This window comes from Atta colombica, unplaced genomic scaffold, assembly GCF_001594045.1.
Source record: "Atta colombica isolate Treedump-2 unplaced genomic scaffold, Acol1.0 scaffold125, whole genome shotgun sequence".
Lineage (NCBI taxonomy): Eukaryota > Metazoa > Arthropoda > Insecta > Hymenoptera > Formicidae > Atta > Atta colombica.
In genome coordinates this window covers 3,720,031-3,744,613 of record NW_017259212.1, presented here as the reverse complement: position 1 = coordinate 3,744,613, position 24,583 = coordinate 3,720,031, and the positions used below count along the sequence as shown (strand labels likewise).

At 37.0% G+C, this 24,583-nt stretch overlaps 1 protein-coding gene across 2 annotated transcripts in view; it reads left to right on the top strand.

Moving 5' to 3' along the window:
* The window catches only part of LOC108694856 (mushroom body large-type Kenyon cell-specific protein 1), a 44,805-nt gene that overhangs the window by 6,399 nt on the left and 13,823 nt on the right, over nucleotides 1-24,583 (top strand). The window contains exons 2-5 of one of the 2 annotated variants that reach the window (XM_018204539.1): nucleotides 15,812-16,629; nucleotides 16,956-17,264; nucleotides 17,976-18,215; nucleotides 18,684-18,763. In XM_018204539.1, the coding sequence (XP_018060028.1) occupies nucleotides 15,812-16,629; nucleotides 16,956-17,264; nucleotides 17,976-18,215; nucleotides 18,684-18,763 (1,447 nt within the window). The remainder of the gene's footprint in view (nucleotides 1-15,811; nucleotides 16,630-16,955; nucleotides 17,265-17,975; nucleotides 18,216-18,683; nucleotides 18,764-24,583) is intronic. The other variant, XM_018204540.1, reaches the window with a different exon arrangement.

The window sequence follows — 24,583 nt, the reverse complement described above, 5'->3', positions numbered from 1 at the left end:
AACCGGCTATCCTAACGGAAAGTTCGGAGGATTCTGTCTAAGTATCCTAACTGATTAAAACGGCATGTCAGTGACGATAAGCTGCGCTCCGATGAATCCATGTCCTACGTTTATTTGACATTCATGGGCACGCAACCGATCTCCCATCGTGTTAGACGACGTCTCGTAACTCCAGTTCATAAATCAGTTACTTCGTTTCCCCGTGCCTCATTCGCCGTTCATCCGAATGCGCCGCCGAGAAGCCCGCAATACGATAAAGCAATTTACAACTACTCCTGTGTTCTTCGTCCCTTCCTTCTTCCCCTCCCCCGTCCGCACTACGCGAGAAGTTTCTCTTGTCGTGTTGGAAGTTAGATGCTAATTTCGCGTAATTAACGCCCCTGGCTTTTAAATTATTTACGAGATAAATAATTTCGAGAGACTAAATTTACTATATCGTTGGATTATCAGCTGTAACTGCTACCAGTTGAAGCTCGGGACACTTGCACCGTTTCGTCGATGAGTGAAAATTGTAAACGTAAAAACGCAAAATTTATATCGAAATTAATATTGTCAAATCAAAATCTATTTTTCGATAATTTTGCAATTCTTCCAGTATTAAGTTTTTACAGAATCGAAGAATTGTTTTATTGTGTATAGGGTATATTTTCTAATTACAATTTTTAGATATAATATTATTAAATATTAGATAATATTGAAAAATTATATTTTTTTGATTGAATTAATAACACTACTTTTTGAACTAAATGCAAAAGTATGCAAAGACTATTTCTAGGATAATTGTCGATGCTGAAATATTTCCATCAGATTTGGTTTTTTGAGACATAAGAGGAGACATTTTTTCCGATATTATAATAAAGTTATTGAGATTAGAAAACAACTTAGAAGTGTTGAGCGTTAGAAGTGTTTATTTTTTATTTTTATTATATAATTGAATCGATTATTATAAAGTCTAGCATGTTTTTGTTTCAATATCTCGATAACGTTTCACAATTATCATTAAATCTTGATAAATATCCGATTCGCTCATCAGTGTCGTACTTAAATTATTAAAAAAAAAAAAATGTCTTAAAAATAGCATGCTATGTCTTCAAGATTAATCCTGATGGTTTTTTGGCAACAGATTCGAACTCAGTGTCTCAAACTAAGAAAAATTGTTTCTTTTTTTCTATTAAAAATGCTTCAAAATTTATAAACTAGTGTAATCAGATTAATTCTATTGACATTCCATGAATTTATTCTATTGATTAATATATATCTGCTCTTGTTGATTTATCATCTATATAAAGAATATCAATGAATCGAAAGAATGATAGAACAAAAATAACAAGAAGTGGATATCTAGCAAGAAATAAAATATCAATTTTTTACAAAACTAAAAGCACACGGTACCGTAAATCCTTCCCGTGCCCTCTCACTTTTTTCCCTTCATTTCATTTCACACCTGTCGGATAATAATAATAGGATAAAATGATTACAGTTCTTCGGGCGTTAATTCATTTCAAATGACGGGATGCTTTCCATACGCTCTCCGTCACGATCCGCGAGCGGGCCGTTAGAATATCATTCGCACGCTGGTGGTGAAGCGAAGCGGAGTTGAAAACACGAGGGCTAATCCGGTGACGGATGGCGGCGGTGATCTGTTGCGTTTTAATCGTCCCTCGTGCGTACGCCGCAAAATTTCATCCGGCGCGAGGCTTCGCTTTATCACGCCGACCGAAACGCCGATATTCAACCGCTAGAGAGCTTCACTCTCATCTTCTTCGCTCGTATGCGCGTCTATGTATATGCGGAATATGTATGTGCGCGATTTGGTTCGTGTGCATGTACACACGTACGTTGAAAAAGCGACATGTGAGATCGGCACAGTCTCTCTCCGTCTCATTCTCTCGTCGCTTTTCACTTTAGCTCACATGCACACGTCGGCAATAGCATCTCTCTTCGCACCATTCGCTAACTGTTGCATTCTACATGCATATGAAGCTTGTCTTACTCTCTCTCTCTCTCTCTCTCTCTCTCTCTCTCTCTCTCTCTCTTTCTCTTTTTTTCTCTCGTTTTCTCTCTTTCTTTCTCGCATGCTCGCTTTTATCCTCACTCTTGACTTATCCGTTTCTTTCTGTTTATCATCTCGCCTTTCTTACATCTCGTCTCTTCTGTCTGACCGTTTCAACATTTTCATTAGCTGTTAGCTATTACCCTAAGCAGCGTCGTGCCATATAGGATGTGTAACATATTACAAGTAATATGCGCTTTTTAATCCATTAGAAGTACAAATTTCATACGTATAAGTACATTCGATTTACAAAGTATTTTCTCTACAAGTTTTAAGCAAATTAGAGTAATATTTATAATGCATATCGAATCACTGTTTACATTCAATCAGCACTCTGTGATTTAAAATTTAATTTTAAATTTAAACAAGATTAATTTAGTACGCATTTTTATAAATGAATAAAATACTTTTTATCTCAATCTCAGAATAGTCGTTGTTTATTTTGAAGCACTATACCATTTCATTCTGCTTTGTGTGTTATTTGTGGGACAGATTCAGAGCAACGGATCTGAAAAGGTTTGAGTCTTCCTGGCTATCTTATCGGTCGCAGTTGCGGATATTGCGATTACGACTGCGAAAAAAAAATAGACGAATTTCGATAGAAATGTAGAATAATCTCACTTTCCTTCCGTTCGTCATATGATCCGGTTCATCACTGTCACTTCTTTGTCATTGACGAATCTACCATGGCCCGTACGATAATATTTCGCGACGCGACTCTTCTCGCGGTTGTAACACTAGACAGCGTAGAGCGATAAATGGGTCACCAGACAACGACTCCGCTACCTCGTTTGGTGTCCGATTACCGCTTAGGCAGACGCGACTACGACGAAAGTCTTGTTAGGCGTGCAGCGAAAAAGTTAGAGTGCCTTATTCTCGAATCCCACTATGAACGTGGAAAAAAGATGCTAATTAATCAAATCTATTTGCTGATTGAACGTTTTAGTTTCACATTAATATTATCACTGTGTATTTCCGTGCGTCGCGACATTAACTTGAACTAAACTGATTCGAGAATGTATGATTATCGGATTGCAGATCTGATACTGTCGTAGTAGGTATATGTCAGGTACATGTCTCCTCGACCGGCTTCAAAGAGGTTGTGATCGTCTGTGAATGTCGCGCCAGAGGTATCTCCCCCTGGAAATTTTCATACGTAGTTGTTGCAAAGAATGGGAGCGGCCATTGTTGCAAAATGATTGCTAGTTACGAGCTGTAGAATAATGAACGGTCGTAATTCCGAGCAGTAATGATACTAAAACTGAGATATCCCGTAAATGTTCACGTAGAGTATATTGACTCGGTCTAAATTATGATTAACATCGTGACTATTATTTTCAATGAAATTCTTTCTTTTTAAGAAAAGAAAAAGAGATTTTATCAATCAATGATAAAAATTTAAAGAATATTTTTTCTAACTAAAAATATTTGGAATATTAGAATGATCTAGAAAAATATCTCAAACTTGTTTTAAAGTCTCGATTTATTTGAAGCATATTATATCATTGAAAATTCAAGAAAAATTATTCATGCTTGCTTTCGTATATATTTTCATGTATGTGCGTTACGTACAGAATCAAAATTTTTGATAACTTTAATTCCAGCTGTTTTTTTCTTAACGGCCAATAAAAACATAAAATTAATTTAGAAATATTTTTTTAAGTCATATGTTGTAACCTTAAAGAACATTTCTAAACTAAACTGATTTTGTGGCTTTCATTGAACATTAAGGACAACTATACAATTAGTATACAACATATATACGAAAATATGTATAACATGCGAAAATAACCAGAATAAAGGATTGAAAAAGTTTTTTGAAGATATCTCAATTACATTGTCGCTCCTTAATGATCGTTAAAAATAATTAGTTAGCTAGGTTCACCGATCCTGCTCTGTTGTGCACAGATGCGTGCACGTTTATAGTATGCTGTTGAAGAAAAGGAAGCAGCCCCTCGATGCATTGGCTGCTTCACGGCCGTTAGTAAGCCAGGACTCTGAATGAGTGAGAGAGAGAGAGAGGGGGGCGGGGAGAGAGGGGAACAAAGAGAATGGCTGTAAAAGATTTGGCAGCTGGTACTTCGCCCGTCGATGTCTGAAAACCCCTCGAGTGATCATTTCGAGGGCACGTCGAGCTTCGCAACGGGAATTACTCCAAAAATGTTATTCTCAAAGTAACCGTCGTGCATCACCGTGATCATCGGCGAAATGTCGTGTCATACGGTGTCACGCGAATACAGGAAAGGGTTTGTTGAGTTGCGAGGAAATTCCGAAGGGGAATGTGTCACGGTTTGGGAATTACCATTTTATTTCATAGAGTGGTAATTATACGACCGATGATTATGATCTTATGCGGGAACGTAGGTGGCGTGTGCTAAAAACGTGACTCGTGACTGTCTGTTGGTATTTTCATGCTCAAGGAGACACGATCAAAGGATCAGACAACGACGGCAACAATAGGTTTCTATGGGAACTCTCGTTTCGCGCAACTTACTATTCATCGCTGCTTATTTTTATTCTGGACGCTCCGTAAGATCGAGAATTTTGATATCCGACGAGTTCGCGCGCGAATCGTCATCCTCGAGCATCATTTCGAGTCATTAATGAGGCACGGCAATCAGGCAGGCAGGTATATCGCATTGTGTCTTCGCGAGAGACAGGCAACGCTCTCCTGTCGGAGTCTTTCGACATCCATCGTGTACGCCATCGTCCTTCGCTCTGCTTGGAAACCTCTAAGCGGTCCCGCCAGGTGAATGGGATTCTCGCGATCATGCAACAAAGCGATGCAGATAACTTGCATCTAGGCGTGGACGCCAGTTTTTCTCGTTTTTCCGTCAAATTGCAATTGTCATGTTTACTTGACCGACGTAAAACGAGGTCTGAAAGCAACAACGATCTGATTTTTCGTTAACGTTATGCAAACGGGAGCATCATTAAACGAGACCATTCGGCATTATTTAGTTGGCTTCACGGATTCATTTGCATCACTTGCGAGATTTATACGTCAATTTTTGGATGGATTATACTTGTAAATTAGCGAAAAGGGGACAATGCGTTTGTCTCCTGTGTTATTATAACTGAATATATTAAGATAATTAAAATATTCTTAAATTATTAGATATTATTATAGAGATGACAAATTTTATATTGATATCAATAGATTTTTATATGTGTATGTGTGTTAATAATAAATTCCATTCATCAATACTTTGATGAAGAAAGCTATTGAGTGTTGTTGGGTCACGAGAGAAATCTTCTCGTATAAATCTAATTGCGAGTATTGTCTTTGAATTACGACTAGTACGTCAGGATCTAATGTGAATCGGAACCACACCGACTAGGCAAGAAGATAGTACGGTTTACAGAATGGTGAAGAAAACATCATGGGTTTACCTGAGCGAAACGTGAGCCCGCGTGCCAAACCATCGGCGACTGGTCGCTTATTGCAATTACGATGCGATTATAGTGGAGACGGGAGACGTTTTCAACGCGGCCGAGTGCCAAGTGAGTTTCGGACAAAGGATAGCCTTGTATCTCGTGAGAGTTGGCCGCGGCCCTACTACAGCTGGAGGGGGAGAGGGGCCGAAAGAGAAAAAAGAGGAGAGAGAAGGAGATAGAAACTAACCATTTCCTAAGCTTCTACTCCCGTCTAAACTGGATTGCTATTGGTCGAAACGGGCCACCGATTAGAGAAGGCACTGTAGCGATATAACAGCTTAGGAACCGAGGCGAGCGGAGGGCCGTCGGGTTAAAAATCGTGGCTCCGCCATTGGCCGAGCGGGCCCCTCGAGGCCATTCGGTTTAGAATTGAGGAATGGTGCCGCTATATCCTCGCCGTTATATCCGCGGAGGACGATCGTAGAAAGTGGCACCGTTTTCGAATCTTCGCCGTTTTGATCTGCGTGCCGTGAGGAAGGCGAAAGAAGCACATCGAGTTTCTTCAGCAATTTTTCGCTCCGGAGGATCGAATATTTTTCTTCAGTTTTTTTTCTTTAGCTCGTCGAGAATCGTGACTGTTACGTGGATTCTAAAAAGATTAGTATGTAGTATGTAGAAAAATTGTAAAATTTAATTTATCGATTTGTACCTTTCTTTGGATTATATTGGTGACGTTTAATATTGGAAAGACTATGAATTATTATCATTCATGAATAATTCAATTCAAGTGCATTATGTAACGACAGTAATAGCGATAGTAATAGCTTACCACAATGTACTTCGATCAAGGTTCCCTAAATAATTAATCTTTTAGCATTAATGCAACGTACAATTAATCAATAAGCGTATGACAAATATTTATAAAAAGAGAAATAAAAAAATTGAGAAACTATGCAAGTGCGTTTTTTAATAACATATAAAATTAATTAGCATTGATCCACGTTAATTAGTTGCATATTTTAATATCGTTTTAATAATGATGAAGATAAATACTATAGGTTTTTATGCAAAATATTCTCAGCTTGTTTGAGTTAACAGATTCTTTGATAAATTTAAAATAAAAAATATATGTTTTCCTTTCTCACTCAAATAACATACTGTACGAAATTCGTTTCCTTTTAATGTATTTTTTGTAAGTAAATTAATTATATTCGTAATCGATTTAGCAAAATTTTGATAAAACATTCGGGAAATATCTGTTTCTTGTTATTTAATTTATTGTTTTAATATAGTGACTCGACAGCCTTTAAAAAAAAAAAGCAAAATTGTAATCATATTCAGCTTGTAAACGGCCAATCTACAGGTAGAGATAGATAATGATTTTATTCGACGAACTGTTTCCCGGTACAGCGTCATTGGTCTAATCCCGGGCGTGGTCACCCGCCCTACTTCTTCGTCTTCTTAAATGGCACGAGAGATAAGATTGGTTCGGCACCTCTCCCGCCTGGAATTTCATCCGAGGGCCGCGCCTGCAGTCTAATTACTTCTGGAATCGATCAAGGACTCGAGCTTCGCTTGTCGTGAATATATAACGAACTGATGTGGATGAAACAATCGCGGAAAACACGCAAACTGACTGCGTTGTTTTCTCGCACGCTGTTCTTGTCAAGGAAAAGTCGTATTGACTCACTTGTTAAGAAAAGCATGCGCTTAGTAAATGGAGTAATGCTAATAGGATGATAATTTTAACAGAATGCCATTTTCACACATTATTAAAGAGATAGAAATTTATTTATTTACTTATACTATCATTTAGCGTGTTAAGCGCAAGATGATAAGATTAGTAGCTGTGGAAACACCACGCAAATGTGTTGGTAAGGTTTAATACTTCTATATGATAAACAGTATTTTTTAATAAATCGCAGTACATATAAAAATATAAAATTAGACAAAGAATAATTATTTTGTATTTTGAAACTTTTTGATAAAGTAATCTCGAGTCTATTTAGAATCGAGAATTTGATTTATGATGGCTACATCTCTTTCTGCTATACTATCTATATAGCAGAAAGAGATTATATTTCATTCATACGCGGAACGGCGATGCCAGGATTATCAATGCACACGCGGTACAAGTTCATGCTTCACCTCTGTTGATTGCGCACTGCTCGGGTCTTAATAAAGTCAATCCGACGAAGGATATAGTATCCTCACGAAGAAAAGGAACATCGTTGCTTTAGGTCGATGATTAATCTCACGATAATCCGATCGCAGTCATCGCGCAAATCATTGCGAGATAAGCGGCTTGCATGCATTGTCACATGCATGATTCCGCGGAAAATGCTGAATCGCTCTAACTTCCGCGTAGCTTAGTGGACTTTCGTGATTTTACAGCGCATTTATAAATTCGCCTTGTAAATGTTATCGAGAAAATATATAAAACGCTGAGTTTATTTCTCACGTCATTTTGAGTCTTTGTATTAGTATAAATCTTATTTCGAGGAAAAGCCAATTGTTTGGAAAAACCAGCTTGAATTTTTGTACGGAGAGAAAAAATATTTGTTCGGACGTTCGGCGAGTTGTACGACCAGATTTTCATGACTCATTACGTAACCTTGAAGTTTGTACGCTCTGGCGCGACGATGACTTGGCTGATTCCTGCGGTCGCGATTGAGGCGTGCGCGTCGCGTGATTCCAAAGAAATTGAAGATTTTCTCGACACCTCTTCGTTAATGCGCAACGACGATTTTTCGTGATTCACGCAATTATTCTTGCGACCACTCTGGAGATTACTATCAAGATTTTATGCGAATTAGGCATTTACAACAATAAGTATGATAAATGGAAATAAAGAGAATATTAAAAATGAAAATATTGAACATTGAACAATTGAAATCTGTGTTTGGAGATTACAAAAGAATTATGGAAAGAACGATTTTGCTGAAATATCTAAAAATTTAACTAGATTAGATCTGAAAATAATTTCGTTGACCCATCAAAATAATTATGTAGAGCGTTCAAGCATAATGAGCAATACTGCAAAAAGTTTTGACATTCTAGCAACCATATTAGGTGTCCTACATAATTGTTTTCATAGTTTAGCAAAATTATTTGCAAATCTGTAACTAAATTTTTAGATATCAAATTTATCAAAATTGTTCTTTCAGTGTACTAATAATAAATCGTAAATATTAAATATTTTAATTATATTAGTATAATCTATTTGAAAGTACTACACGGAAATCGTCACATTTGACTTATAGCCAATGCCACCTCGTATTATTTAATCATTCATCTCGTTGTGCATAGTTTGCATCTGTCATCATTTATCAGTCTTTATAACGTTGCGCGTAGTATGCAGCTGCAGTTAAACGCCCGATTATCATACTATTGTCGAAAAATTGATGTTTATTACGAAGATATTGCTATGTACGCTCCCTCTCTACCGCTATCTTGTATATCCTGAGTCTTAATTAACGTATCGTTCTTTTCGTGCGCATTCATCGTCAATGCGTTATCATAAATTTGTAGTGCGATAAGGAATTCTCGTCGATAAGCAATTAACACTTCACTGCGAAAGCGCGTCGCATGTCGCGAAATCACTTGTTACATGAAAAATTTGGTTAATTTAAGTGGAATCTCATAATAGAAGAAACTCTGAATAAATTAATGATGAATATATGAATATATCTCTTTCGCGAAATGTGGCCGATTGAGATTCGATGCGATTATCAGGTCAAAAGGTCGGCAGAGAATTATATTAGGACACGTAAATGATATTAATTATTTTTTGACTGCGATATTTTTGCTACATTAATGACTGCTTGTTCTCTTTTTTCGAATTGAAAAAAAACTATTTTTCGTGTATATATTCACCGAAATGCGACATGTCAGATATTTTACTTGCAATGGTGATTAATAATGAGTCATTGTATGCGCGCGAACGCAAAAGCTCGTTCTCAAGCTGCTCAAAATAAGGTGAGATATTGCGAGGTGTATCGAGTCGCGGAATGAGAATTACGATGCGTCTTATCGCAACTTAAAACTTTACTGCTGAGGATGCGCTGGCGAAATGCAGACGCGCATCTTTGTCGATCAACTGGTACTCGTCGACTGAAATAGTAATTACAGTTAAACTGTATTTTTTTTTTTATCTATATAAGATTAATCCTGTCAAGTAAATACTTTTCCGTGTGTTTTCATAATTTTCAATGATTCGATTTTTCCAAATTACGTTGTGTAATGCTTCTCTTTAACACGTTTCTTTTCCTGTCAAGATGTGCATTAAAAATGCAATTAAAACTTTGTCTAAACATATGAAATTATACAGATCTTTTGTTTTATCGACAGATCTTGTTTTGCAATATAATTGGAATAAGATTGAGACATGTTTGTTGTATATCGCGAAAAGTAATAAATTTTAAGTGTAGTATCTCTTTAAATACATTTATATTATGTTATAAATAAATATTACATTATAGTGTTTTTTATCTGCAAGAAAATTAATTTTATGACAATAGTAAATTCGATCGAGAAAAAGTTAAAAAGTTTACCTTACCAAATGATTATTTTTTTGAACGATATTTAATTCTAATTCAATTCAACGATAGCTGGTATCACAAAAGAATTAGACCAAATTACTCGTATAATCGATTTTATTGTAAAGCCAATTAAAAGTGAATCTCTTGTCTTTGTTACAATTTCATTATTTCATCCATGAAGGAGATTAAAACGCAAGCTGCTGCAGCAGTAATTTTTCGGAAATCATAAGGGTGTAAGCTCCACTTAAAACTGCGGCGTTAAACTCGTCCCTGACCGTAATATCAGTCGTGCATTTTTCTGACAGGCATGCGCAAACGCATATACATACGCACACATCTTGCGGCGTGGTCGACGTGGATCCAGTTCGTGTTTCCGTAAAGCGCATTATACCTGTATTTGATAAGCTGCGTGGAAGTAGAGCGTTTAAATAATGGCCGCACACGTCGACGATGGGATAGCACGATGGGCGTCGCCATTCGTTCGAAACGTTCGACAAACAATAATAATTTATTCAGATGTTTTTCATGCGCGCTTCCAAGCGACTGCGTTAATTCAAACAGGTTTTCTCGACTTATTTTCTTCTCATATAAAGACACTAAACTTAAGAAAAGAGCGTAAAGAGGCAAAATATATATAAGAAGCAATTTTTCATTTTTTTGCATCTTTAGACTTTAAATTATTATTTTTTTAAATAATTTATTTTTGTAGTCTTATTTTTTGTTATTTAATCTATCTCCTTTTATATTTTCTAAATTTACCTATTTCTAATGATTTATATAACATAAATAATTGAAAGATTTAATTGTTTGAAAAAAAACCTATTTTGTGTTTAGTTGTTCCTCGATATACTTTGTTTGAAGTATAAAATATATTACAAAGCTTATGTAATTACTATTATATTAAGAAAAGAGTTATTCTATTAATAATAATTTTATATTGAAGTGCAAATAAATATAATCTACAATCATTTAAATATAATTATCACAGTTATGATAAGTTTGGGAAATGATATCGTCATTGGAGAATTAACATTTCATCCGGTTCAACACGTACGTTGGTGTAATTGCGAACTATCCAAAGTGATCAATGGTGTTCTCGTTCTTTACTCAGATAATTCGCGCTTATTCATGAACTCAACCGAAACCCGCAATATATCTTGCATGATCACTATACTTTGCAGTAGTCCCCGAAATTTGTATGCGTTTTACACGGTAAACCGTCGATCCTTTCGCTCTAAGAACCAACTTCGCTACTATTTCCAACCTTTCTATCAACTTCGCTAGAGAACCGGTTAACATGCTAATGCCATTACATATTAATTACTATTAATGCCGTTGAGCACTCGGTATCTTGAAAATAAACTGGTAACCAATCGATAATAAATGTAACAAGTGACAAAGGTTGTGGGCAATCGTACTTATAAACCTATTTACGAATTGAAATCATGGCGCATTGCGCTAGTTTCAAGAGAATCAGTCGAATTTTTTTATACAATTACGAATAACTAAATATGAAATATCGTATTATTTAACAATAATTTCAATATCAAATTGCATTATAGATTGCTAATAAATATTTATTATCCTAATTGAACTTCAAATACAATTTGAATGGGCATTTTTTTTCAAGTTATTTTTTGTAAAATAAAAATTTGAGAGTTGTTTGAAAATGGAAGCTTGAAATTTGTATTAATTGGCACATTAAATTTTATTTTACAAGACAATTAAAACGATATCTACATGCCTCATAATATGTAATTGTACAGTTATCAATTTCTTCTGTCGCACATTGGCCGCTAATATAGGTATAAATCAATAATACAGTAATTATTGAGCGAAACGCATAATTAACGACTGAACTAATTAATGGCTAAAACGTATAAGACTCATTACGCTCGCGAAATTCCAAACGGCGATATATGCGATCGAACTACTTCGATTCCCGAAGTTTGCTCGTGAGATACGCGACGACAAATTATTTCGGACTGTACAGAGACGCGATGTTCTTCGAAGAAAATAACACGATTAAACTTACTCCGATACGCGCCGTTGAGTCAGGCGATAATAATTGCAGCCGCGGAATAATTAGCTGTACGCGAATGTCCATTTGCGTGAGATAAACCGACCTTAGCAGACTTTAATTTAGAGAAAGAGCCTAATGGACTTTCGAAATTGTTTTCACGATTGTACTACTATGAATCAAGGCCTTTTACTTTGCTTTTTGTTATAAAAATTTTCTACTATTTAAATTCTTTAAATCGTTCAGATCAAGATATTTGCCTTTCGATGACCTTCAATGTAGTATCGCTTTAATTAAATTACACATACGTGAGGTTCAGTTTATTCGAATACGATTGTATGCAAATGTGTAATATAGAAAATCTTTGAAGTTGCATCATAATTTAGTTACTCATTCATTTTTAATACGGATGATATTGTTTTTTGTAAATTTACAAAGGCAAAATGTGCAACCGTAGTTTTAAACGTGCCGAAATTTCCCTCTGAATTTTTCAATGGTTCTGCTTTACCACAAAGCCGTTGGACTACTACAAATTGATCCTAAATTAAGCGGTGCAGTAATATTGCATCAGTACGTGTTACATTGCAGCGGTTTCTCGTTATAATGAGGTTTATATTTTTAGAATAATATTTTTCAAAGCGTTACATGTGATACGATTCACGATCTCTTTTGTCACGAAACACAATTTTTCATCGTGTTCTTTTTTTTGGGCTTGTGAATTTTGTGTCGAGTCGATTTAATTAAACATGTTGACTTTTTATCTCTCTATTATAAACAATTATACTTCAAAATGATTCATTAAACCTAAACCAAATTGTTAACATAAATTCATCCACGCACAGTCAGCAAAAGCCTCGAAATTCCAAGACATATCGAATCGTACGCCAATGAATGTTCGAATCGATCCCGAGTGCAATTTAATTTGCGAATTCCCCGCCGTTCCGCAGAAACAACGCGTTTCGCAGAAACAACATGCCGTGGTTGACCCGCGACCGGCTCTTTGCGGCCCTAATGACTATCCCGCCGCGTGGCAAACGACAAAATCAATTCAGCACTATGAAGGCGAGCGCCATGAAAAATCGCCACTGAAGTCGATTCGCACGCGATATATATTTTCACATATGCGGTATGTGCGATCGCGATCGCCTCACGAATGTAGAAACGCGTACGTTTACATCTGTACATTGTGTGAAGCGTATGCACGTGGTGCATCGTACCGAGTACCGATTGGCGTGACGGTACGTTGAATCCGCGGCACGCGCTTTGCGATACCGGGTGTCCGCCGAGAAGGGCAGTTGATTGGTTAGTCCAAGCTGTAATTGCCTGGCTGTAGTCGGTTTGCATTTGATCAGGGATAGGAAAATGCTCTTTGAGAATTAGAGACCGATGATTCGAATAAATTCTATTCTCCGCGTATCATAAATCAATGGCGCGTATAAATTCGTAATAAATTCGCAATAGAATTAGATATTTGAAGATATATCGCGAAAAATAGAAAAAAAAACAAACGATAAACTGTGTGATAATTTTGGCTGAAAAGTATAAATTATTAAAGAGAATTATAAATTATTTAAAGAATGAATAAGATCATTCATCGTTGTCTTGACTCGACATATATGAGTACTGTGTTTTAAATCCAGCAAGATGCAAATTTGAGCGAACTGAATAAGTTTTTGAAAATCTCAAGTATAATTTCCGTAAACAGATGAAAATATATATAGTTGGAGTGAGAAAATATCTGACGTAAAATTAAATTTGAACATTGTAAATTAAATCGTTTTCACGGTTCTTCGATGACGAAATGTAGGACGGGATCACGGAGCTTTTGCTCAAATGAATATCGAATACTGTTTGCTAAATTAATGAACGAGCGAAAAACACAAGCTCGCGCTGGCGGGCATATTTCCGCGATGTTAAATATTTATTCAGGAAATTAACATCCGTCACAAATGCACATGTATCGCAACGTACTATGGCGTGGCTCTGATAATTGTTTCGACTAGCATAAATATCATAATTTGTAAAATCCCGCTGATGATTAAACCGCCGGCGTTGAACTGACGCTCGGAAATCTTTTCGACGGAGCCGGCGACGCAGCAGAGTTAAACACGTCATGCTGGTGTGATAACGGTCAACTATTCGGCCTTTGGATAAGGAAGTGAAAAAAATCCCGTTATCGTCGTTTGTATCACGAACCATTCTAGGGAGTGGAACGGAATCAAGCGTAATTATAACTGGCGTAAGCGAATTGCCTATGAGATAAAAAACCGACGTCTTTGAGATATTGAACGCATTCGAATGCATTTCTAGAAATTATATAAGAACATAGCGAATGTTATTTTTCTATATTTTTATTTTCCTCGAAATATGTACTCAATAGAAGTATCGAATGGAAAGTTTTTTCCTTTTTTAACGGGCCCAATGAAACTTTTGCGACAACACGACACGAGTCCAATAATGCTCATAATTATGTAAAGATTCTAAGAAAATTACGTTTCCATATCTTTTAATTCGCACAAAGCATTTATATGTTCAGAACAATGAAATAATTAATTATTAACAATTTCGTTTATAATTAAGTTTCGTTTATAATTATCTTCGGATATTTTCGAATGTTGCGATGAAGTTCCGATAATTGTGAAAATTTTATTCTTCTAATTACGTTCTGAGTTACTAAAAAACGAAAAAATGAATTCTTCATACAAATGCAGTTTTTTTTTCCTCTCAGTTTGCCATATGCATAACCGTGTCCTTCGAAAACCACCATGTCCGGTTACACAATCACGTGCGATCTGCATAATTTCGCGTGTGATTTTCGCTGGAAGAACTGCATCCGCGTCTCATAGCTACGAACATCCGCGTGCTTTTCTCTGGAACTTTAATCATCGTCCATCATTTCCTATGACAAACAAGTCAGCCGTGCGCATTATAGCGATGCGCGTGCGTGAATTTGTGCAGTGGGCTAGATATCGTCATCCGCAGCGAGTACATTTCGCGTAACTCACGATTATGCAACCGCGATTATAAAACCGCGTACCACTTACTTTAACGTATACGATTACAATAGCCATAGTTAACATTCAGAGAAATATACTTTGGCAGATGTATTGTCTGGCTTTTGGCATAAGTGGTACCATGCAACTATTCAAGAAACTATTTCAAGATCGATAGGAAACAAAACGATTCACAATTGTAAATTTATATTCTATTCGACGAAATCGGATGTGCTTATATATATAAATCTAACATCTATTTTTTTTCGAGCAACAGCTTTATACAGTTGCTCGAAAAAAATTATTGAAGCTGCAATCAAATATTTCAGCTTTAAGAAGCTTTTTATTAGGCATCGATTAATGAGTACATTCGATGAAAATTTATCAAAAGATAAAGTGCTTGATGTTATTTTACTTTTATTTTATTTTTGATCATAATGAGTTGGATACTCAGCTTATTTGTACTTTCTAAATTCTTGAAGTGGAATATCACTCTAAAAAAATTGAGCCAATTCTGAAAAAGAGTTCTTCTGAGAGAGAGAGAGAGAGAGAGAGAGAGAGAGAGAGAGAGAGAGAGAGCTCAACTTTCAATCTTTAAAAGTAAGATTTCATTCTTCAGAATGTGATTTCTCTTCAGAGTGAGACTCTAAAAGAGAGGTTTTAGAAATTACGAGCCTTGAAATTTTTATTAATCAAATAGGTATGTTCTATTGAGTGCAGCATACAATTTGTTTGCCTTATTGAAAGTAAAACTCCGTACATATACATACGGGTTCCGGGTAACCGGTGCACATCATTGTTTGATGTAGTTGCCGTGATGTCGCAGGTCTGGAACGGGTAGCGGAGGAGTTGATGGGCCGTAGGAGATGGAAGCAATACCAGGACACCCTGTACAGCGGCACCCGCAGCAGCGAATCACAGCCCCACCATCGGCTTTACCCGGCGTTGTCGTCGTCCTGCAACCAGATACCCGGGAATCTGGACCAGATTGGGCCGCAGCTGCATCACCCGGCACCCACGTCGTTGTCGTCGACGGTGCTAACGACAGCGACGACTACGACGACAACGACGACGACGACGCTTGCGACCGGTGTGGTGAAACAGGAGAGTCTGCAAAGGCATCATCTGCAGAACCACCATCACCTACCCGCGCCGGTTCAAGACCATTTACAGCAGCAACAGCAGGAGGATTCGCGCCGTCTAAGGCCGAGCGAAGTCAAGATCGAGACCGCCGACGAGGAGCTCACAGACGGTGCTGCGCGGGAGGATACTTCGACGAGGACGACGGATACGGCGACGTCGACGACGCTGACGACGACGGCGGAAGTAGCGACAACGACGGCAACGGCGACGATCATCGGCATCGCAACGACCACGTCGACAACGACAACAGCGACCGGCACGACGACGATAGTGACGAGACGGCGACGTGGACGCCGGCAAAACGACGGGGAGGACGTCGACGGGGAGGAGGACGGCGAAGAGAACGAGGAGGAAACGGGACGGGGCCAGAACGAAGCAGAGAAACGGCTCAAGCTCGACGAGGACGCCGACAGGTCGGCGATCAGCCCTCTCAGAACGGAGAACGATCGTGCGACTCGGGATCATCCGACTGCCAACGCTACCGACACGGAAGGGACCAAGGTTGGTATAGATTTCTGTAATAATCATTTATATTATAGCTTGTTCTTTTTAACTAAACTTCTTATCTATTATTTTCTCATTTTTTCTCGAATTTGAAGAAAAAGGAGATAGAGAAGATAACCCATGCAAAAGTTTAGTTGAAAAGAACTGACTTATATAGAAAATAAAAATAATGAAATAATAATTACGCTACAGAGAGACTAAGTTAAGTATGACAAGAAAATAGTAAAATTCATTTTAATTAATTGTTTAAGATTTCACAGCAATTTGAAAATTTTATCTCACATTCTCTGACTTTGTTCACATTGTTTATCTCTTTATTTTAGGAACGAACGGAGGAAATCGCGTTGGAGCGGGCACCGGTAACGCAGGGCTTACTGAGGGTAAAAAAAGAGGAGGAGCTGCAGGAAGTACCGGGTTCTGGCGGTACCACGATTCTGACGACACCGGCGACAGATTCGGAAGGGACCAGGTCGGGGCTGTTATGCCGCGACGGGAACGCAGCCGCGACGAGCGTCGCGACGCCGTTTCTCCTTGGAAGACGCACGAGCCCGCCGCCGGAGGATTGGAAGCCGCTCGACAAGTGTTACTTCTGCCTCGACGGCAAGCTACCCCACGACGACCAGCCGCCCCTTGTAAGTACCCTGCGGCGAGTCTGCCGAGTGTGAGGTTGCGCATGGCTGAGCATCGACCTCGTCCTTCATTGCTAATTTTGTGTAGAGATTATCCGCGAAAGGGATGCGGACCGGAATAAGTAAATGAACGCATAAGTAATCTTTCTTCACGCGGAATTCGGATCCCAAGATTCTGCGAGTCTGCGACGAACGCTTCGAATGACTCGAAATCTCGAAATATTCCGACGGTCTTATCGATGATTTATCGAGATTGATAGATGAATCGATGCACACTAATGCTGTTCGTTTCTTCTGCAATGCACTTATGCAATCGCGTCATCGGAATCTCGTTTCAACCTTGTTTCTTGCACCTGTTGTGCCATCGCGATCGCGGCTCGAGTCTGATCTAGCCTTCTTTCTTTGCTACTTTTGATTTGATAAGTCGAGCGTACTTCATACTTTGGCGCCGGCCGCATCGCTGTATCGCCAGCCTCTCAGCTTTGATCACTTTGACGCGCCCATAAAAAATTCACGAGGACTCGCGAAGGCGGCGCGCCTTACGAGAAATGAATTCGATCAGAATTCGATCCTGCCGCATCGCGTCTTCTCGCGGATCTCACCCCTGGTGTCCTTTCTGTCGTCCGACCAATCCACACCGGCTATTCAGTCAGGCAGTTCCTTTTCGTATCGCGCGAGCCGGGATGACACGTTTCTTCGTGTTGTGCCCCGCAGAGTCCGCAGAGCGACAGTAGCAGCAGCTCGCGATCGGCGGAGTCACCGATGTCGGTCCAGGTGGATCCGATGGCGGCGTCCGTGGTCGCCGCCGCTCTCAGCGGCACTTACCCCACCTTGCTGCCCCAATGGTGTTTACCGCCGAGGGAGGCGCCCCTTGTTGGGGTGCAGACCCATCAGGACAGCGCCGCGGCGGCCGATCAACCGCTCGATCTCTCGGCCAAACCCAGAAATTCTCAGGTAAGTTCGAGACCGTTCATTCTATCGTGTGAAAACATACGATTTTTCTCAAACATCTTCATTATTTCTTGCAATGTGCTCGTTCAAATGTATTTGGACATTGAATTCGCGATAAGACGATCATACGTTGCGCGATTCACCAAGCGTTGATGAAGGATCACATAATGAGTGGAGACGATTGTAAACGATGTGCAAATTATCCATAACTGTTATTCATACTTTTTAGTGGGTTGTCACGATGGGATCATTTTTTACGCGACGATTGCTACTTCATGTATTGCTAAACAATAATTCCTTTCATATAGTGTGTTTTATTAGTGCTTCCTAGTCTTGTTCTTAAGTGACTAACGCTGACGTCTAAGTAACTAGGCTGTATGCTTGCGTAATATTAAGTTATATTTATTTGTTTTATTTTTATCACTCGACGGTTGTTTTGTACTAATGTTATTATTCATTTTGTTTGTTCAGGACAACAACATATCTCTATTGGAGCAACAGAAAATACCTCTGAGAATGCCGACAGGCATCGATCCCAAGACTATCCTGAAGTAAGTAATCTTTTTACATTTCCTTATTTAATAGGGAAAGATTATAGGATATTTTTTACTAATAATAAAAAGTAACAATTGAGATAAGCATTAATTAACCTAACCAATGCGTCACACGGTATTTTTAATTTAAATTATAAATATATGCTATGCATTATTCATGAAAACACATACATATCATATTTGTTTGATTCATTGATATTTATAATATAAAATATATTAAAATTTAAATGAAAAAGAAATTCCTAGACTAGTCTTAATCCAATAGTTGCACAAAGATGAACATTGAAGAAAGTTGAAAAGATTTCTATCATTCGTTCATAACTTTCATATTATATCTTTAATCTTCACATTTTATTTAATTTTGTTCATAAAATTTGTTTTCTTTTATTAATGAACTTAATAATGTTGATGCTAAAATGTTAAAGTGATAAATGTTTTACAACTATTTCAACTTCACATTTAAATGATAAGAGAAGTGATAAAGTTCTTTCTAAAAGTGCGCATTAGAATGAAAACGAAAAAAAGCCAAATGGAAATGATAAGTTCAAACTCGCACGAATATTTGGTTCTTCGATGAGAGAATGTTCTTTCCCACACGTTGGAAAATCGTCGTTTGTCAATGACAATGAGGCATCGTTTCGGCGTTATCGCACAACTCGCTTTACACCTCGAGGCGAGTCACCGATAGGAATATGCATTCCGTATGCGGATGTGGAGGGGAAAAAAAAGAATACGACCCACGATCGCATTCCGTAGCGAACGTTCTTCGTGATCGAGTGGCCGTTTAAGCCGGGCCGGGCGGGCGTTTCGATAAGGCGTCGATTAAAACACCGCAGGCGAACGACTTTCGAAAATCGCGAAACTGACAGCCAGTCGATCCGGAATGCCGTCGCAATTAGGTGCCAATCACGCGGCCGGGCATAACCGTGATTTATCTCTCTCGTAAAGACGTCATGCGCGACAACGGCAGAGGGGAATCGTATCGTTCGTTCGACACTGGTGCGGGCTGATCGAATTCGCAGTTGTGTGCTGCATTTTCGGATTTATCCGAACAAATATGCGGAATAAAATCGCCGCAAATTGATATAACTAAAATCTTTGAGATTCTTTGTCTTAATCGGTTTGTTTATATAACTAAAAATGTTTTTATTATTTATAATTACTTAGATTTTTATTGTTTATAATTAATTAGGTTATTATTTTCAATTATTTCATAAAAAATTAATTTGTCGAACATTAAACAATTTTTACATTTGAGTAATTCATAAGTATCTATACTGTACTTTTAGATAAACAGGATTGTAGATAAAGAGATGCGACGGTTATCAGAACTTAGGATTGCGGCGAAGCTCAAGTTTGTTAAATGAACTTGGTGGTTCTATTGAGTCGTAATAATACTATTGCGAATATTCGACTATCCTAGATACGTTAGAGATGTATGCCGTATTTTCTGGAGGAAAAAGTAATAAAACTTTAAAATTAATATACATACAAACACGTAAAAATATTATTCGTTATAAAATACGAATTTACTAATAATAATCTAAACATTTATATATTTTATTGACATTAATAATCTAAAATTAATGAACATGATTTTTACTAATTTGAGTAAGAAAGACTGATGATGAAAAAACTATAATGAAAAACAATGATGAACTGAATAGTATATTTAAAAGATATTTGATTATGACTACTTAATTAATTAAATTGTTCGGTATTGTGAACGATTCTGAATTTTCTGCATGGGTACGATGTTTTCCTTGCGATTCGTAGCTATCACGCTGCTACAATGAAACGATGATAATTCCAATGGCTTGCGAAAAATTTATGTGTCTGGATAAATAAAGTCACATTACAGATTCAACGAGCTCTCAATTCGCATTGAACTAACTTGAAAAGATGATTAGTAATCTCGTAACTAATCTGCTAAAATATTTTTTTTTGCTATTGGACTGAAAGTTTTCATTCATTTCGTTATAATTTACAATGATGAGCTTTTAAATAAGTTGATAATCAACTATTTATTATTTGATATTACTGCGAATGTCATATTTAATAATTATTATTACAATTAATTTTGCAATTTCTTTTATTTTTATGAAATTTTAATTAGAGTTACAAAGAAATAAACGATTTCATAGAATTTATTTTAGACTCATATATATTATCACAAAGAATGTTGGAAAATAATTTATTGTAAATTGTAATTATTTTATGAATTATTAAGTTTAGGTTTTGTAAAAATATTTTCTTTTTTTCGACAAGGAAACTACTGTAATATATTTTCCTGTAACGTAAAGAGAATAATACGTTCTTTGATTAAACTGTCACAACTAGGCAGATCGCTTATTGCACGACTCTCACACGTAAATGTTTAATGTATCGCGCTTTAGTGTTTTAAACTGTACGAAAAAATTTCGTTGTAATACGTTTGTGCGATCGTGGTAAGCAGCCGGTATCCTACAAACCGTAATAATACCGACGAGTTGCTTGAACTTTGCAACCCTTTGAGCTTTAAACTGTTATACGTCTGCGGTACGTACCTCGATAAATATTTAAGCAGTCCGTTTCACAGAATCGATGCAACTCGCTTGTGGTCTCGAATACGAAACATGATGAAGCAAATTTCGTAAACCTATCCACGCCTAAATAAATGACAACAAAGGGAAAAGTTTTATACATATTTTATCTCGCTTCTCTGTCGCGAAGACAGAATGAAAGAGATTATGAAAATATGATATTTACGCATAGTTCTCTTTCGTATACAACTCATATTGAAATTTAGGAAGTCCTAGTATGGATAAATATCAATTTTAGTGAGATTTAAATTTTATTTTGAAAAATTGAAATTGTTCTAATTTTCTGATCATTATTAAAGTTATGAAAAAGTATAATATATCACATTGATCGACAAAAATTTAATTTTTATCTTAAACAGATTTTTTTTTACTTGCAATCATGACAATTATTATCTTTATTACATGATTTGCGAAAAATGGAAAAGATCGGTTGTTCGAGCGATTCGAATGTGTCAGAGTGTTGGAGTACGTTGCCCTCATGTTTTCGCTGTTTTCCCTCGCGGAACATTTTGCGCGTCAAATTTTTATCATCGTCTATTATTAGTCCACCGTAATCTGTACCTCCTGACATATCGAAGATGCAGAGTACCTCGAGTATGTCGCGGCGCGAATAATGAATAAATGTAAAGGGGAAACTGAAATGTAAGAAAGAGAGAGCGAAGAAAAGAAGAGAGTAGGATAGGAAACGAGTAAGAGAAGAGGGAAGAAAGTTCGAAGGGGAAGAGAAAAGAAAGAGATCTTGGCGAGAGAGACGTTTGCGCCGACGCATATACATGACTGCGTAATTAGCGATAAGATAGGACCGCCGACAAAACCGTCGCGCCGGGTCGAAATTAAGCCTAATTTTAAACTAGCGTGTGAACGTTTCAACTTTTTGTATGTATTTGTAACTTTATGTATGTATATGTAACTTTAATACATGTATTTGAGTATTGGGCTTAGCAAATCTAGGGATATAAACTGTATTGTATTAAAAATATCAATAGTGTTTGTAAATATGACGAAAGACAATTAAAATAATTAATTATATTTGTCATTTTTCTAAAGAGATTAAATATTTCAAAATTGTGAAAGAAAAAACAAATTCATTAATTTTCAATAAAAGTAATAATAATAATAATAAAAATAAATTCATGTATAACATCCGTAGATGAAGGAAGAAAGTGTCAATAATGTGTAGCGTTCTAGATTTTTGATCAAGTCAAGATATATTATGTGCAATTTATTAAAAGAATTAAGGATCTTACATAACTATTTTTTACTGGTCCAAACAAAATTATTTTCAGATCCATATCTATCATAGCTAAATTTTTAGATACTTCATCAAAATCGTTTTTTTTTCGTGTATATTTATTGATTTAATATTATAATATAATATAATATTGTAATATAATATTATTCATAGTTATTGGGAGAATCCACAAACTCTATATATTTTATTAGAGATATTAATCACAGAAAATCTTGCCTTTTTTTCTAATATTGTTTGTAATAAATTCGTAATATAAAAACTTAGTTATTTGTTTAAATACGATTACAAAATACGATATAAAATTTCTAGTAACACGAGAATTGCGTGGGTTGTTAGATCGTTAGTGCACCTATAACGTAATACCTATTAAATTCATGCGATAGGCACGTTAAGTTTTTCTACTTTGGTGCTACAAAGTAGACAAACTCAAAGTACTTAGCATCGTCTATAAACGGACATTGCGTAATTAGACTGGTTTGACTAATTTCATACTTTTCTTTAAGCACTGCCATTTACATTGTTATATCGCGATTTTTGTTTCAATTTTTATGCTGTTATTACATCCGTTTCTACGATGTACGAGATTAAACTAAATTTTCTTGCGTCTCAATAAATTGTATTAAATTGTATTAAATCAAAAAGCTATTATTACATGTTGTAATTATTTTAAATATTTTATTGTAAACATTTTTTAATTGGATTGTATATACTAATCTTAATGAATATTTCATACTTTTGTTCTATGTTTTCGAGTTTTAAAATAATAATATAAATTTCTTAGAGATGTAATATGAGAAATAGATCGAGTCGATCGGTTAGATTTAAGAACGTGTCTTCTCATGGCAAGTAGCCATGAAGAAGCGAAATTAGACGTACAGTTTGCACTTGCGCGCGTCCGCGATACTGGAAAAATAGGCGAGCTGCAATAAAACTAGACACCGGGTACTGAAGTAAAACCGGTTCGTAGAAGGCTTTGGAGAAGGTTCGCTGGCCAAAGAGATATTGACGCTGCTGCGAAGGACAAGATTACGACTATCTGGTTCACGATTGCGTGATTTATGCCAGAATTTACTAAACTGAACTATCCAATCTGATCATGAAAAACCTTGGTTTCCGGCATCTGTAAATATGTTAACATTGAAGATGTCTGTTTTAATGTTTGTTTTTAACAGCTTTGCTAAAGACTTCTCGCATGTTTGAGGAATTTTACATTGTTGCACAAAAATAAATCTGTTACTTAAGGAATTCGTTCTTGACACAAATTACTATATTACATTGAAAGTATAACGCGCGATACAGTGTTTCTTTTGCGGAGGTGTGCGACAAGGAGTCCGCGACGCGAAGGTACATGTTTTTACGGAAATGATTCGATAAAGTCTAAATTCCTTGCGGTTAGATACACGTCGTTTTATTTGGCGGATGCGAATCCCGTTCTCTAATAGGAAATTATGCGACGATATTACTTGTGGAACGTTGAACCTGAAACGCACGTGGAACGCGGGACGACCGAGTTTCCGATGGCGTTGAACGTAGCGCGTATCTTCGCGTAAAACCGCAGACGAGCCAACAAACAAAAATCGCAGATAAATCAGCGCCGGTCGATGACTACTGACGTAGCGGGACCTATCCAGCAAGCCAGTGTCGGACGAAATGCACTTTTATCAACGGCACAGGTCAACGAACTTGCAAAGGAGGGCTCCACGGTACAAGCGGGGGTGAGACGGCGAAAGGGGAGCGCGAAGCTCGCGATGATTTCTTACGCCTAATCTTATCGTTGCGCTCCATGACAAATTACACCGACCCGATATCCATCACCTTCGTGCCACGTCCCGTTCTTTTATGCTAGCGCGAAATATTACTGAATGCTTTCATATTTAAAATTGTTATTCTTCGTGTATTTAGCACAAGATGATTAGATGTAAACAACGTTTAGTTCTTGGGATGGTTGAGAAAATTTATTGCTGCATAAAAATAGCTAAGAGG